The 18,200-nt window shown below is 38.1% G+C and overlaps 1 protein-coding gene across 8 annotated transcripts; it reads right to left on the bottom strand.

Moving 5' to 3' along the window:
• LOC110371710 (translation initiation factor IF-2) lies at positions 1-17,899 on the bottom strand. 8 transcript variants are annotated; one of them, XM_064040675.1, is made up of 17 exons: positions 17,733-17,899; positions 17,398-17,511; positions 17,098-17,319; positions 16,488-16,657; positions 16,047-16,088; positions 15,343-15,430; positions 11,322-11,384; positions 11,074-11,127; positions 10,775-10,856; positions 10,071-10,155; positions 9,310-9,503; positions 8,701-9,052; positions 8,228-8,302; positions 7,503-7,728; positions 6,987-7,163; positions 6,124-6,421; positions 1-5,689 (listed from the first exon to the last, which is right to left on the bottom strand). In XM_064040675.1, the coding sequence occupies exons 1-16, from the start codon at positions 17,761-17,763 to the stop codon at positions 6,261-6,263; spliced, it is 2,136 nt and encodes a 711-aa protein (XP_063896745.1). In that variant the 5' UTR covers positions 17,764-17,899; the 3' UTR covers positions 1-5,689; positions 6,124-6,260. The 8 variants fall into 8 exon arrangements, with proteins under 8 accessions (XP_063896745.1, XP_063896749.1, XP_063896747.1 ...); XM_064040679.1 differs by having other exon boundaries at positions 7,503-7,713; XM_064040677.1 differs by having other exon boundaries at positions 9,310-9,497.
• Between the last annotated feature and the right edge of the window lie 301 nt (positions 17,900-18,200).

The following is an 18,200-nucleotide window of genomic DNA, read 5'->3' as shown; positions in this document are numbered from 1 at the left end:
TAATGTATACATAGATATTTTTATTTGAAAAATATTTCGTGTCGCTAACAAACTAATCACAATATGGCATTCTACATCCGAATTAATGTATTTATACAAAAGTTTATCTTACGCAAATAATATACATCAGCCGTTTAGCTGTCACCGACAATTTCACATGTTCGCGAACATACTATTCCGGCACGCACGCGAATATGTACATCAAAAATGGGATATTTGACACCAACAACCAATTATTATTTCAAGACTTTATCCACCTTATTATAAAACGTGGTCCTGACAAAAAGAACCGGCTTTTTAGTATGAGGTATAAACCATCGTCTCAAACAAGTTATTGTTCTAAGCCCAGTATTTTTAAGACCAAGTTCCATAATAAGGTGGTTTCTGTATAAAACAAATTTTCCAGTTACATCCATAATAGATTTTTAGCTGCATAAAAAAAACTGTTGAAATTGCAATTAAATTACGTTAAAAGCCATTTAACTAATTCCATATTTATGTGAAAATCATATATAGGTACTTCAAAAAACGATTGCACATTGGTTGGAGGTGTCAAATACCAATAAAAAAAACGTTTGCTAAATTATTTTTCGATCACAATCCAATTTTTATCAATTCAATTATATTTACATTGTCACCGCTTGAAGAAAGGTAGCACTCGAAATGACGATCTTAGGTATACAGGACTACTTTCTTTTGAAAAACCGGCACCGTGAGAGGTTTTGAGTTCTTACATTTGCAAAAAACCGGTATCGGTTATTCGGGAATAAAACCGGTTTCGGACGTTTTGAACACGTGTCCCGAAGGAATTATTGACCTTTGAGACCTGTGTGTAAAATATTCAACTTTTTATAGCAGATACAAAAATAAAAACAAGAATTTTTGAAAAAATATAACGAGACCTTTGATTTTAGGTTTTGTTTTGTTTTGGATCCTTTTAAATTAAGGAAAATTGCGACTATGCTCAAAGATGACTGAATGCAGAATATTATTTATTTAAATAAATTGTATTTACCTCAATTGGTTTTCTGACACATTGGGTATTGCCAAATAGATTAGACGTGTGTATTAATATTTACAGCAAAATAAAATATTTATCAACGTTTATTCGTCCTGAATACAATATAATTATACGAGTGTATTTGTATGTAAGAATTTTACATTAATTTATGTATCAGACTTTTAGTATTCTTCCACACTTTCTTCAAAGTAAACAATGCGTTAGAAAAACCATGTTTTTTTCTATTTGCCTATCAATAAATATACTTTAAAAAGGAAGACTTTATATTGGCCAAATGTTTTTGAAAGCCTTTTAAATTATAATTATCGTCATTTATAGTGGTGCCTTTCTTTAAATACAGCCTTAGTATTGCCACACCAAAAAGTTGGAACTAAAACGTTCGTAACTTGTTGGTTTCCTTATAAAGGGAAATTGTTCACATACAATCAAAATAGTTTTGATTAGGCTGCTAGGAACTTTATTTTGTAAGTTTTATTGCCATTATAATCAGCCATAATATCAATACGATTGTATGAAGACAAAACTATTCTGATATTTATTTTAGGCTGCCGGTGATACAATTGATTTTAAGTCCCATTAATAGAAAATATATTTTTTTATATGATTTTGTCCACAATAAATGAGCAAATGTGTTTATGTTCAATTTGTTGAACTCTTCAATTGATTTATTTAAAACAGATGAGTTGATTACTTTCCAATTATTGATTTATTACAATTTACACTCTTTAAAACTTATGATTTGTGAACAAAATGTGTTCAATCGATTTTAGTATTCTTCCCTTCAAATATTCTGTGAACGCCTTTAAATTGAGTAAATAAGAAAAAATCTATACGCCTCATGTATTGGCAAGGAAAATATTATCTATAAATATTTAAAAAAACATAGTGTGCCGGCGAAAAGCATATTCTTATACTAAATATAATATATTTTTATATATAGGTGACTAATATAACACGGCCGCGGTAAATAGGCTGAACACTGAAAGCTAACCTTCTTGCTCATAGACTTTTTTGTTAAGCTTGTCTATGGTAACAAAATTTCAAACTTGGATTCTACGCTTACTGTATTATTGCTAAGACATAAAAATGGTTGACTACTGTTCTATGTTTAAAAGATTGCCGATTCATGGGGTCATTATTTTTCCTACGATAGTAGGTAAACTTTTATAATATAGCAGTAAATCGGCCTTCAGAAAAGATGGAAGGCATAGTAGGCGATGTATTAAAAGTTATTTAGTCTGCTCAAATTATTCCGAGTTATTGAAGAGACACTATTTATTGTAGTTAGAAATGCAATAATTGAAATGCTTTTATTCTATGGAAATATTTTTACTACCAAAATTACCGTAGCCGTCAATTATATAATATGGTAAAAGAAACACATCTAAATATATCCTACAAATACAAATATCTATTACATCTTAAAATTAATAATAAAACTTAAAACTAAAACTACGTCTAATATGTACAACTCATATAATTTTAATGATATCGTGATCATTTTCACACTTTATCATTCATTATTTATTAAAAATCATTCATATTCATTAAAAATCACTTTCCATAGATTTTATAAGCATTGTTTAATGTTTTAAAAATACTATTTAAACTCTTGAACGCCAGCGTCGTAGATTTAAGACAAATTATTTCACGCTTATACAAAATCATGTGAAATTAAAGTTTTAGTAGAAACCGCAGCGTTGGTCACCCCAAAAAAACTCTCACAATAGCACTTAATATTTTAACTATAAAAAAGTATTGCATTATTATTGGTGTCTGATTAAGGCGATTATAACCGATGCTCGCACACATCTGCTAAACCATATAACTATATAATTATCAAAATAACGACACCGATACACTATACATGGTACTTATTATGAAAAATCTTTAATTTTGCTCTTAGTACTCCCGATTGAACACAAATATTAAAGTCCCATTGCGTTCATTGAGATTCTTATATCCGATAAAATAATAAATAAAAATATAAATTCGTTCTTCGGCTAAGTTTAGCTCCTAGCTGTTAGTATGGGAATAAAATCATAAAAATCATCACATTGAAAAAACTTGCGAGCGTCACCCCCTATTTATACATTAAGGGGATGTTTGCAAATGACAGTGTACTTAAAAATTGGTCGTCTCGCACCACAGTTTAAAAAACTAAAGTAAGAAAACTCAGTGACATCCTCATTCGGCTATGTATCAGTCACCCATATTTTTGCCTCCATTCATTCGTTAGCGTATATACAAAGCCGATACCATACATCATTTCGTCAAACCTGTACAAAAATAACGCAGGACACACAATATTATGTATTTTTTCTTTAATATATACAACATCTAAATTTAATAAATGTCTTGGTGTTACCAATTTATTGATATCAATAATAGTTAATATTACTTTTTTTGTTATATAAACTAGAGTATAAAATTTGACTCCAATCATAATACAACGTATTCTGCTATTTAATGAAAATTATATCTTTATAATGTAAGATTCACACAGATAGAATTATATATAGTTTTTTTTAATAGTATTATAGGCACAAATGAACAATATTGAGTGCCTTAAGCTTCTACCACTACTTAAAGTAGGCGAGGGGTTTTAGTCCTACAAATATAATATTCACTAAGGAACGCCTTTGCCTTCAGCCACCATTTCTCTAAAGCCAATCCCTTCCAATTTTAAAAAGTAATAAATAAAGCTGCCAGATTAAAAAAATATGCCGACTTGTCTTTTTTCAATAATTTCTATATGATTTATGACTAGTGTTCCAATCGCAGTTTTTTAATATAAAATTAGGAGAGATCGAATATTTTGTGATATCGCGATTGCTTTAGGGCCTAATGATAGGATTCAATGATTTTTCAATCATCAATTCACTTAGCCATCTGTGGTACAAATATGGCGGTTTGACATATCTTCTGTACAAAAGCTGTCAAAATGTCAAACTCATTCTACAGATGAAAGTGATTTGGAGATTGAAAAATCGGCCCTTGATATACTACAATATGTAGTTTTTTATAAAAGAAAGTAGGTTTTTTAAGGCTTGTTTCCACTGTTGGTCAGTGATATAAAAACACAATATAAAGGGGTTAGTAATAAGCCGTGACACCGCGCCAATATAATGGAATGACGTCATAGTGATCTGTATTGCGACATTAAAATATAAAGCACTATTATTAATACATACTCTTTTAACTTGACTCCTTATTGAAAGATTCTAGAACACAGAACCAAGAAATTCAAAAGAAATATTCGTTTCTAATGGCCGTTCCTAATATTTTGTCCAAGTATCCACTGTTTCGCTTACCAGAGATAGGATTTTGAAATTAATTGTTTGTGGCTAATGTCAAAATTCTATCCATAGTAAGTAAACCAACAGAATATATTACAGAATATTGGAAATGACCGTAAGACATGGTAGATTATTTTTGTTGGAAACTGTATCTAAAATCTTTCAAAAGGAGATTCTAGATATTCCTAAAACTCTTTCTTCTATACTTTCATTTGAAACTATTATATCAGCTTTGTTCTTCAATAACACTGGTATTCTAAGATATTTCTTTAAAGGCCAAAAAACGGCCGTTCGTCTTGTAACAACTGTTTACAGTGAAAACTGAAAGTGAAAATTCAAAGTAAACGGTTATTAAAGAAAAGTGACGTTTATGTTGTCGGTGTCTAAATAATTAAAGCCCAAAACCAACTTGGGATCAATTTCGAATTACGCCTCTTAGTATAAAACTGATGAATGGAGTAGCATATAGTAGCATGGAGTTTTATACTAAGAGGCGTAATTCGAAATTGATCCCGAGTTGGTTTTGGGCTTTGATTTGCTTTCAGGTCTTCTGTTTTCCTATTACGCTTGTATTTGGGCATATTGCATTTATTTTGTTGTGATAGAACTCTTCTATGATAATTTTACATTCACATCGCGATATATCTTTCGTGTTTTAAACGAATATTTGTTAGTTTTAACTTGGGGTCATGTTTCGATATATTTTTAAAGGAATATCTTAGTACACCAGCAATATTTACCACCTCCTATCCCTACTCTACGGCTAATCACGACTGTGATGATAAATTATGCTGTTTTACTATATTGTCACTGTCGATAACTTAACGTTGGCTACGCTTTCATTGCACTCTTATATTCAGCATATATTGAGGACGCGGTGAAACGAAATTCCGATATATTTTGGTATAATTTCAATGCCACTGTAGATTTAGGGAAATTAAGCTTTATGTTCTTTCAATTAGGGCCGTCAAAACTGTTGTAAATTATTATTAAATACAGATGCATTCAGTTTAGCTGGTCTTATGTGCATACAAAGTATGTCTAGCAAAAGAAATAAGTACACCGACAATATACATATTGCATTCTTCAGTCAAGTTACAAAATAGCTTGCATTTTTACTTGCCTGCATACTCATATTTTCTGCTTTTCAAATCCAACATCGTTTCACCCCGCCATTTTGTTTCTACCACACCGCTAATTATGTAATTTCGACGCAAACACTAATATTAGTAGGAAGTAGTCACTACGGCTAAGTCCGAACCTCCGTCGAAGCACTTTCTAGAGGTCACTTGTGTTCACTGCCCGAAGTACTGTCGTACTATTGTACTGTCTATTGTTTACTCTTACCAGGCAGAGAGTTGTCGACTACCTGGAAGGAAGAAATAAATATATTTTACTTTCAGGAACGACAAAAAGAATTGAGTGGATATTTACAGTGGGAAGATCATTTTTAACTGAGGAGTGGACTTATTTGCTCACGCACTTTAGCATTTCATTGTTAGACTCGAAGGATCCTACCTTCGCTCTTATGTTTTACAAACACGGCAGGCTGCCGCGGACTTGTAGACAAGCGGAGACTGTTAAAACTTGAACTTGAACTTTCCTAGGTTCAAGGGCCGTTGAAATGGATCATTAAGGCAGTAGGGAGTTGTCACGCGGTTCGAGGGGCCGTGTCTTCTGGTGGTTCTGCGTCAGAGGCTCATACATACAGTACCAACTTCAATCTCGCGCGAGTGTCGTCCTCTTCTGGGCACGAGATCACGATGTTGTGGCGCATGTACTAGCTACACACGCAGTACGTACCTAGTCGGAGTCGGAGTCGTCGTTGAGCGAGGAGCGCAGCTTGGAGAGCGTGCGTCGGGCGGCGGGCGTGTCGTCCTCCTCGTCCGACGAGATCACGATGTTGTGGCGCATGTACTAGCTACACACGCAGTACGTACCTAGTCGGAGTCGGAGTCGTCGTTGAGCGAGGAGCGCAGCTTGGAGAGCGTGCGTCGGGCGGCGGGCGTGTCGTCCTCCTCGTCCGACGAGATCACGATGCGCTGGCGCGGCTTCACGCCCGTCGCGCCGCGCGTCATGCGACGACCACCTTCTGGGGTCGCTGTACCAACAATAATAACAAACATAAGACAGTTGTTACACAAGGTTCCTTGGTTGGTTGGTGTAAGGCTGGATGTCCAGCCTTACACCAACGTAGGTCTCGCGCACGACCGACAGTGAGCGCATACCATCAGCGCTGACGATACACTCTTAGCAGAACAAGTTGCAAAATCTTCTCGTCGCGGGTGCGCTTGGTTCCTCCGATGGCATTGAACCACGGATTAAGGAAAGATGACCGGAGAGACCCAGGAAGGGGCGGAGGAACAAAAATAGAATCACGTAAATCGGGCTATAAACCTCGGCGTAACCGATGTACATAGACAAAAAAAAAAACCGGCCGAATTGAAAACCTCCTCCTATTTGGGAAGTCGGTTATAATTCGAACATTTAGTTTGATAAAAGAAAGCGTGGAGCGTTTATGAAATCTTAATTCTTTTTGGACAAAGACTTTCTTACATACATAGTTACAAGTGTTGCTAATATACCTGAGCGTGTTAATAAAATCAGATTTCTTTAACAAAAAGTGCTTGGAAAGCATTGGAAAGCAACAAAATTAATATACTCACCAGCGACTTCTTTGTGCTTAACTTTAGCCTCTTTCTTGGCCTGTTTCTCTTGTTCCTTCTTCTCCATCTTGGCCTTCTTCAGCGCTTGGCACTTCTCCAGCGTAGGCTTGCCTTCTAAACCGGCTGCCGTGAGCAGATCCAGCATCTTTTGTACGCGTTCCTTGTTTTTCGTACAACCTGTAATAGCGATTTGTACACTGTAGTATTTTGGATTATACGGATCGGATGAATACCGTATCGTCCATACAATCCAAAATACTACTATTATTTGGATTCACCAGATGACAAAATAAGATAAACATAAATTTAAAAAAAGATTTCAGGTTTTTTTTATTTGATGGCTTTGGACCATTTTGGACTCTTATCACCATTTTTCGCAATTTTTTTTTTTGGATTATGAAGTTTTTTGATAATGACAGATTCCGATATCTTAAGACAATAAGTTTTATTTATTTAACAATGCAACCTCTTATTATGAATTGATGGATTGAAAAGACAGTAGAAAAGAATACCCACCTTCAACAAGCTTCTTATAATCGAAGCGTATACCAGCAGCTTTGCAGAACTTCTTCATATCCGTGATCCCGGGCTGGCGCAGTTCCGGCGGGACCGGCGGGCGGCCCCGGCGGCCCGAGCCCGGGGTTCCAGGGGCCCCGGAACCCGGCGTGCCCGGGGTGCCGGGGGCCCGCGGACTGTTCTTGGAGCCCTTCGGCCTGCCCGGGCCCCGCTTCAGTGGCGTATCCTGTACGTGATGGGGGATCATTTCATTCGGCACGGCTGATTGTGAGTTATGAGGGTGACGGTGATTTGATATTAAAAAAATTGTAGCACCATTTCAATATTATTAGAGATTTAAGATATTTATTTAATGACTCAATTCCTTTGATTTGTAAGGAACTAAAATATCTAAGTTGGGGTCGTGTCGACCGCGGCGTCAGCAGAAAATGCGCAGTCAAAGACTATCTATACAACAAGAGTTTGAAGTAAAGTCAACCACAAAAGCCTTTAAAGTAAAAGTTACTATATCACAAAACAATAATGTCCATTTTTGCTTGCAAGAGACCGCTAGTTTTTAGTCTTATTGTTTTTTTTTGTTTTTTTTTTGTGACTAACAAAGATACGGTAGACTCTAAACAACAAATATCGAAACTCGAATATCAAACATGGATATAATGAAAATGATTAAATGGTAAATGAATAATGGCACATGTCTGTATAATGCTATTGGTATTGACACTTACCTCGTCACTCTCCTCGGAGTCGCTGCCCGACGAGCCGGACGAATCGTCTGATGATGACGAGTCTACTGTCTGTACCTGAGAAATTAAATATAAGTTAATATATGCCATCATCGTGACTTTTTCGTACCCTGTTAGCAAGTTATTTGGGATTCGATATGTTATCTGTACGATCGTGCCATCATTCAGGCAATTTTTATTAAAATGTGCATATTATTGGTAACATTAGCAGGGCCAGTTGGTGATTTACCTAGAGGCTGACCCAAAGTGCTAGATGGTATGTACTAACAGGTCCAGGTCCTGAGGTATGGGTCAGCTCTATTCAAAACAGGGAGCTGGACGGCATCATCGTCAACCTTTTTACGCGATGTCAAGAAAAGGGGAAATTCTGGTGGAAATGGTTCTGCTGTCAGCTGTCGGCTTTAGCAGAAATGCAGATTTTATGGTCATTTATTTATATACATATTTTTATTTACCTCGGTAGTGTGCGGCACAAGTCCCCTCGCCTGCAGCTTGGCAGCCGCTAGCTTGGCGGCCGCGGCCTTCTGCGCGGCGATGTGTGCGGCCTGAGCGGCCAAGCGTAGTAGTAGTTGTACATCACTCACCTCGGTAGTGTGCGGCACAAGTCCCCTCGCCTGCAGCTTGGCAGCCGCTAGCTTGGCGGCCGCGGCCTTCTGCGCGGCGATGTGTGCGGCCTGAGCGGCCAAGCGCTCGCGCTCGGCGTTGGCGTCGTAGTAGTTGTACAGCACTTCAAGTGACACCGGTACGTCTCCGAAGTATACTTCGTTCGGGATGTGCGACGAGTCTAGGCAGTCGTCACTCCATCGCCTGTGGGGGAAAAAGATAATAGAAATAGAAGAAATTTTGTAAATTATGTCCTTAGTTTTCTGAAAAACGGGTTTGCTAAAATTTTACGATTCAAAATAATATTTGTTGCAAAAACATGTGTTTATTATACTACAAAAGGATAGTTCTCAATAACAATTAGAGTAAAAGTATTGAGTATTGAGTAAAATCAATGTTTCAAAGTTCTCAAATTCATAAATAAATTAAACGCAATGATCCATCTTTCAAACCATACTGACCTTCTAAACTGTATCCCCGAGAAGTCCTTCCTGAACGGTCTGATAGCATACTGGTACCCCGTAGCCCTGGGTCTTGGCGGCTGCGGCAGGGGCCGCGGCGGCGGGGCCCGCGGCGCGGGGGGCCCGGCCGCGCGCGGGGCCCCGGGCGGCTTCGGCTTGTTGGTGGAGCCCTTCGGCCGGCCCCTCTTCTTGGGCTGCCGATAGTACTTTTTATTCTCTAATTTTAACGGGCGCAGGGGGATATGGGTAGCTGGGTGATTTCTCGAGAGACATTTGAATTATACAAGGTGTTACAAAATGGAAAGCTGGAATTAACAATGGACATAAGAATCATACTAACTAAACAAAAATAAATCACTTTGTTTCTTTTGTAACACCTGTATGTACAAGTTCAAAGTTATTAATTTAAAAAAAAATTGAGTTGTTCATTAAGAGTTCACCATTTTTATTGTAGTTATTGTTTTTAAGTTGCAAAGTCAAGAAATTATTTCGATGATGATGATGCCATATCCATGGACGAGACAAAGAAATAGAATACATATTATTTCAAAAGATTTCACATTTAATGACACGGAAAGACTGTCGATTTCGCTATGACATTCATAGAAATTGAATCTAAGTTAATACAACAAGCACATAAAAACCTAAAAAATATATAATATCTTAAAATTATGTCTCTAACTCTCAATAATTGAAACGTAAAAAGATGAAATGAAAATGAAATAAAATCTGATAATAAAATTAGTCTAAAACTAGTTTACCTCACTGCCGGGGGTAGGCACTTTCCCCGGTATAGACCCCGATTTGGGCAGCTCCGGACTGCTGAAAGGTTTCCGATCCTCTTCACTGTAACAAATACAGATATATTTTTAAGATGGAACACAATCTATTATTTCTGGATCCCCCCAAAATTGCTCATGCACATTTGTTCGCAACCAAAAATGTGTACGCATCGGCGCACGTCCACAGATAGTATGTGTTCACGCACGAATGTTGGTTTCGCGAACATAATTTTAGGGTTTTTAGCACGCAATTTATTATTTTTTTCTAGAGCGAGAAGATCATCTTTTCTATATGAGAGATGTGGTCTGTGCCTTGCAAAGTGGGTTATTAGATGGATGAACCTCCAAACTTTTGCTCTTCAGTGAACATTGAGCGAGTAGCTGAACTAAAAACAATTATAAGTAGGTATCAGGGAGTGGTAAATTGTGTAAGAAATTCAGTTGCTACTAAATCATTTTATTATTTTGTAAAATCATGTTTTCAATATTTTGTATAGAACCAATGTTTTCAAACCATAAAGACAGAATTGTGTTGGTGGGGAGTTCATTCCACCATTTGTTCTTCCCAGCAAAAACAGTTATGTAAACTTAACCTTCAAAACGTGCTTGCTGATTTTCAGCATACTTTAAATCACTTTTTATCTTTTTGATTTTCGAGAACTGTTATGATTATGTATAGTTACCTCTTGTCGCTAAGAGTGGTGGGTTCTGCGGCACGTTGCGAATCCCCCGCGCCCTCCGCCGCCGCCTCGGCTTTGCACGCTTCTATCAAAATAAACATTATTGTTCAAATAATTACATTGTTGTTGAGAAAATACACAGTCTTGTGAGAAATTTCTTCTTAATTCTTTTTTTTTTTATACTTATGATTCCAAATAATCTATCATGCACCCAACAGTACAAAATCTTACGTAATTTTTTCTCTTAACAAAAAGGAACAATACATAACGTTTTTTATTATTAGTGTAAGAAAAGTACGTACCAGCAGGTTTATCAATGGACTTATTTTCAACTCCAATGATTGGGTGTCCATCATCTGCAAAATATTTATTACATTTAACTTCATAATAATTTTCTTTAATAATAAATTATCATAAAATATTTGAGGTTTGTTATGGTACGGTTTTCGTTATATTTAAACGGTACATCTCATCATAAATAGTTGATATACCTATATATAACTAAGTACGAAACACATATAACTAGAATTGTGTATAAATGTTAACTTACCTTTACTTTGCATATCAGCTGGCTTATGTAGCCCATCTATTGACAATGGCTTCTGTCCAACATCTGAAAAAAACATTACAATTTTACTACTCCCTTCAATCTCATACGAATATCAGTGAGTGAAAGATAAATATCGATATTTTTTTCTCGAGACTATCGATTATCTGCTTAAGAAAATATCGAAATATTTTTACGTAAATATTAAAGATATAAAGTCGTTTATAAAAGTAGGCGGTTGACCACCATCTTTTGAAGATCAAGTTTACAAAAGACAGCCCCCAAAACGCCCGCCCTTCAACATTTTCTGTGTGTTTTTGCTGGGAAGAAGAAGTGGTGAAACAAACTCCCCAGCAACACTTGTCTGTCTGTCTGTAGATTAAAAGAACCTTTCAACAATGTTTTAAACTTAATCGATATATTTTTACGTAAATATCGACATGGGCGTAGCCACACTGGGGCAAGCTGGGGCACTTGCCCCACCCTGGGCCCTTTTGTTTTTTTAACGACGTAAAAAATCATCAAATGACCCCTCCCGCTGTGGGTTAGCAGCGGTGAGGGAGTGTCAGACTCTTACTGACTAAAAGCCGTCGTGTTCCGTCGTAGGCCTTATGTGCTAGGGCCGCGGTACCTCTTTCGAACAACCCGCAGCCCCGGCAGGCCTTGGCCCTGCTGGGCCCCTCTGGGGTTGCTGACATTTCTTTGAGGAGCGCGTGGAACAACGCGCGCCGCCGACACGGGTCTGTTGTCTAAAAACAGACATGAGCGATGAGCCACCCGAACTCACCGCCCACAGACCCACGCCTACGGTGGCCGGGAGTCGTCTCGCGACACCCGGCGCCCGTGGTGTCTACCTGCTCCAGCGCGGCGGCCGGGATGAGAGGTGCGAACTCTCTGACGTTCCGCCGCCTCCTTCTCGAGCATGACTGCTTCGCAGAAGGAGGCGACGGCATCCCATTCCCTTTCGCCCCGGACCATGGCTTGAACCAGGGCCGGACGCGAGGTCGCCGCCGCCCACAGCCTCGACGAGGACCCGGCGGTGCCCTCCCACGCAGGGCACTCCTGGACTGTGTGGTCCACCGTGTCCTCGGGGCTATCCGCACAGTGGTGACACCGGGCGCCTCCTCACGACCGATTCGATGCAGATACCTCCCGAAACAACCGTGTCCGGTGAGGACCTGCGTCATGCGGTACGTGAGGGCGCCGTGACTCCTCCCGAGCCACTCCTCAAAGAGGGGACTTACCGCCACTATGGTGGCGTGCCCTGCACTGGGTTGCGACAGTCGCTCCCTCCAGGCCACCATGACATCCCGCCGGAGCTCTGCCCGCTGCGCGACAACTTGTCGCGGCAACGGGGTTTCCCCCCGGCGCAGAGCCTCCTCGCGCCAGTCGTACAGGCGCAAGAAGACTCTCGCCTCCAGATCCCACGGTGGTAGTCCGGCTAGTAGGCCAGCTGCTTCGCGGGAGATCGTGCGGTACCCCCGGATTAGCCTAATGGCTATCACCCTTTGGGGCACGTTCAGGTAGTGTACAGCTCGCGGCCGTACCGAACGTGCCCATACCGGGGCCCCGTAAAGGGCCATGGACCGCAAGACTCAGGGGGCGTTTGGGCCTCCCAGGTTGGGCAGGAGCCGCTTGAAGGCAGCACCTGTTCTTAAACGACTAATTTAGATATTTAATTCTGTTTTAATTGTAAAAATTGATTATTTTAATTCTAGTAAGTAGTTTAAACCATATTTGTACGTCTCACCATAGACAAAACATAGCGCACTATTTTAACTTTAAGATCTTCATTTATTTTTATACCTATGTTTTTACAAATAATAAATACTTTGACTTTGACTTTGACTTTGACTCTCCAGTTGGCTCTGACCTATAAGGTGTCTGATTAAACAAGTTTTTTTTACTAACTCTAACTAACAACATCAACAACATATGTACTATCCGTAAGTTATTGCACAAAAAAATTGTCGTCTTTTGAAAAGAGCGCGATCAAAACAAAATACACGCTCGAGTTCCCGAACGTGAGCGGTGCGCGCGTCATTTGAAAGCGAGCCGTATTCCCTAAAAGAATAGTTGCTATGTGGCGTAGCGAGCCGAGCCGTCCATCTAATCCAAAAAATAATGCATTGAAGGAGATGGAACTGGTAGATGTGATCAAAATTTCGGAAATGCAATTTTATCCTAGTGTAAAAACCGCGCTCGCTATTTTTCTTGCCCAGCCATGTACGACCTGTACAATCGAACGATCGTTTAGCACAGTGGTCCTTAACCTGTGGTCCGCGGACCACTGTTGGCCCCTGGAGGCATTCCGAGTGGTCCGCGAAGCTTAGCTGCGCGACGTTGCTATACGTTATCTAACTTTATTTTTATCGACTTATCTATGCGAGCGAGGGGGTTTTCGTAGGGGCGTAAATCGGGTGTGTCGTACCTAGTCCCCCCATTCATGAAAATGTATATTTGGGACATTTTACGTAGTTTTTCGTTTTGAGTCTTAAAAAAAAGTCCGATAAAAATTTTACGCTCGCTTCGCTCGCTTATTCAGAAACTGTATGCCCTTTTTTGCATTTGTCAACAAACAAAAAGTTAAGGACGTTTCGGCTAAATTTTACGTAATATTTGGTTTAAGTCCGATAAAAATTTCGTGCTCGCCTCGCTCGGGTATTCAGAGACTATATGCCTTTATTTTTGCATTTGTCAACAAACGAAAAGTTAAGTACGTTAGGGTTTTACGTAATATTTGGTTTAAGGCCGATGAAAATTTCACGCTCGCTTCGCTCGCGTATTCAGGCTTATTAACTATATGCCCTTTTTTTGCATTTATCAACAAACAAAAAGTTAAGTACGTTTGGGCTAAATTTTACGTAATATTTGGTTTAAGTCCGATAAAAACTTCACGCTCGCTTCGCTCGCGTATTCAAACTTATTAACTATATGCCCTTTTTGGCATTTATCAACAAACAAAAAGTTAAGTACGTTTGGGCTAAATTTACGTAATATTTGGTTTAAGTCCGATAAAAATTTCGCGCTCGCTTCGCTCGCGTATTCAGAAACTATATGCCCTTATTTTTGCATTTGTCAACAAACAAAAAGTTAAGTACGTTAGGGCTTTACGTAATATTTGGTTTAAGGCCGATGAAAATTTCGCGCTCGCTTCGCTCGCGTATTCAGAAACTATATGCTCTTATTTTTGCATCTTTCAACAAAAATAAAGTACAACAAATATAACGTAAAATTTTGCGCAAACGTACTTAGGGCACAATTTTACGTTATATTTGGTTTAAGTCCGATAAAAAATATTTCGTTGTACAGACGCAGTTAAAATTACATTATTCAAAGCGTACTGTACCTCACTGTACACGGGAGCTCTGTGGGCCAACTATACTCAGAGAACATACAATGCTCTGCGGGTCCAATTTAATAACGCGTTCAGGGCGCTGTTGCGGCTTCCACGTTTCTGTAGCGCATCAGCCATGTTTGCTGATGCACACACAGATGGCTTTGCAGCAATATGGCGTAAAAAGACCGCATCCTTCATCAGTCGGTTGCGTGGAAGTCGCCACAGCATCTTGAGTGCTATAGCAAGTAGACACGACTGCCCGCTTACGTGGAAATTAGTGCAGAGGACTAAGTCCCTGCTTACTATTATATATTAATTGTATTGTTTGTGTACCTAATGTATGGATCTCAGTTATCTGCAATAAAGAAGTTTATTATTATTATTATTATTATTAAAAATTACGCGCTCGCTTTGCTCGCATATTCAGAAACTATATGCCCTTACTTTTAGCTTTTGTCCTGTGTGTGATTGTTCATTTTCTGTACCTGAAAATATAAACCTCTCAAATTAAGAGATTAACAAGTTTGAAATTAACGGCTCAAGATACAAAAAATCGCCCTCCCCCGGGGGATAGGTTGACTGCTGCCCCACCCTGAGCCCAAAGCTGGCTACGCCCATGAATATCGATAACCTTATTAAGAAAACATCGATATTTTTTTATTGATATTGTGTTGCAGTACATACCAATAGGTTTGTCCTGTCTGTGCGCCAAATCGTCAGGTTTAAATATGTCTGTCTTTATCTTTATTTTGGGTTGATCCAAGTCCCCGCCCTGAAACAAGATCATATCATTCATTCATTCGTTCAAAATAACAAGTGTTGCTATTAATTCAGTGGAACCTTGGTTATGTGATATATTTGTGAAAAAAGTTTTATTTTGTTTTCCAGATGACATAGAGCCTATTTAGGAATCATCAGTTAACTTCCATCTAAGAAACATATATTGGTTTACATGAACTTTAAAACTTACTGCTATGGCACCGGTACTGAAAGCTCCTGTACTACTGCAAAATTAGTAATCTAAATACTCCTTCTCTACGAAGTTGGTTAAAAAAAATATACTGACTTGTACAATCTGTCTTCAAAAGTATTATTTGCAAAAATTTTTGTCATTTATTTACTTAGCAATTTTTTATGGTCATAATGTGACTTTTGTAGGGACAATTTTAACTAAATTGCACAAATAATATCACAGAAGCCTTTATAAAAATTTTGATTATAATATTATGTTTATTACTTTCAGTGTTGTCACTTCATAATATACTTGCAGATATAGACTCAAGTATAAAAGACAACTATAGTATTTGTAAACCAATTAAATACTGTTTTAATTAGAAGAGACACATAATCAAAGTTCGACCGTAGATATAATATGTTTAAATATTAACCAAAGAACTGGGAATGTGGACATTGTACTCTCTCTGCCGTGCCTGTACAGATTGAACATATAAACGTTATTATAATAATACATACAGAAACAAGAAAAATAATACACAATCATATAAGCAACAGTTTCAAACAGACATAAGTTAAAAACAAAGAAACACATAAACATTTTTTGTTGCCAGATACAGGTGAAAAAATACTTCCATAAAAAAAAGAAAGTTGGTACACATGTGTTAGCAACTAATTAGAATTTCTAAAAGATATAGAAATTGATGTTATTTAAAACAAAGCTAAAAACTAAAAAATACAGATTCAGGGTTAAGTTTGAAGCCATCTTTACATTCATTTTACAATATAAAGCATACATGCAGTATTTTATTTAGTTATATATGTAAGTTACAATATACCAAAAAATAGAATTAATGAATTACTATAAGACTCACCATCATCTCGCTCTCTGGATGCGGTCGTTTCTGAGCATCGGTTGGTTCAAGTTTGATTTCAGACTTGAGCTGCTTCACGTCAAGGGGCTTCTGAGTGTCCAACGGAGGCAGGAGATGTGGCTGCGGCGGCCAGGCTGGCTTGTGCACCCCCACGTCTCCGTAACCTTGAACTGACAAAGTGCAGTCAAGTCACACAATAAACATTTCTACAGCATTCAAAAAATATATAAAAGAGTTGTACTTAGTATAGCTTCAAGTTGTAAGACATTAAAGAGAAAACAGGTTTATAATTAATTTTATGGTCCACTTTATTCACCAAATTCATTAGTTTACTAAACCTATTATTTTATCAAGTAATAGAATTGTTGTTTACTAGAAGAACAAGTCTTGAAAAGGAGCAAACTTTTTCAACATATCAAAAAAAAGTGTGAATATAACCACCCATAGATAACACTTTATGTCAACAATCTTTAAAATCTGTCAAATATATTCAAACAATAATCACCTCTATTTTCTATTGCACAAAATCTATTATAGTATGTAAACTGGCAATGTTTTGCTAATTTTTTTATGGTAAAAATATTGTGAAAATTTTGACAAGATTTCTCACCCATATGGGACTGAGGCATGTGCAGTTGTGCCTGCGGCGGCTGTTGTGGCGGGAAACTCTGGTGATGCGGGTAGTTCTGGTGAGCTGGAGGCGCGTACGACAGGTTCTGCGGCGCGTAGCCCCCCGGGGGCGGCGGCCCGTACGGCGAGAACGCTTCCGGCGGCGGATAGTGAGTGTTATACGCACCAGCATACGGCTGGTACGGTATTTGATGACCATTATCTGAGACAAAAAGAACAACGTCAAAACTTTCCCAATATAAACAATTTTTCATGCATTTCGCGCTCAAAGTTACCTTACCTATGTAATTTAGCGGCAAACCGTTCCCCTGGACAACACCGTGGCCCGGTTCGCCCTCCATTCGCAATCGCTTCTGATTCATGGCTCTCTCGGCTTCATAATTCATCTTGGTAACTAAAAACAAAAACCACTTTCAATACCACAATACGCGACCGCAATAAAACACATTTCTACATCGATATCGCAACAAAACGCCTATTAAACATTCTCGCGTTAATTGTGACGGACGCCAACCGGACGCCAGCACAAAACACAGGTTATATGCTCAGCAAAAGCAAACACAAGCGTACCTTTGTTGGTCAATGATTGTTATTGATTTTAGTTTATAGACGCACTTAGAGCATTCCCTGCAATGATTTGGTACATAATAGAGCACTATAACAAGTCAAAATAACTGTTGCATACAAAATATGCATCAAATTATCGGCCTAATGACAGTAAAATTAGAAAAAAAACACAAGTGAAGCGGAGTTCGAATATTTTTTTTCTCATTCTTTAGTAATTTTTTATGGTGGCAATCATTTTTTTTTTCTTTTTCAGAACTGTATCATACAGTTTTGAAACGCTTTTAATTAAGAGCTTTGTAATTTTATCATCATTTCTTCAATACCAGTGAACGTGAATTTTTTAGGTAAAAATTGCTGGGTGTATTTATTTTTTAGTTTTCCTGAACAATCTTTTTATATAAATGCTTAAAAATCTAAGGTAGTAGTATGGAACGCGCTGTAGTACTGAAAAAGAAAGGAAATACCACGCACAAATTTTAATTTGGTAACCCTAAAATGGTAGAAAAATCACAGTAG

This window comes from Helicoverpa armigera, chromosome 22 (assembly GCF_030705265.1).
Source record: "Helicoverpa armigera isolate CAAS_96S chromosome 22, ASM3070526v1, whole genome shotgun sequence".
Classification (NCBI taxonomy): Eukaryota; Metazoa; Arthropoda; class Insecta; order Lepidoptera; family Noctuidae; genus Helicoverpa; species Helicoverpa armigera.
The sequence above is the reverse complement of the archived record's forward strand: the minus strand, read 5'-3'. Positions and strand labels throughout refer to the sequence as shown.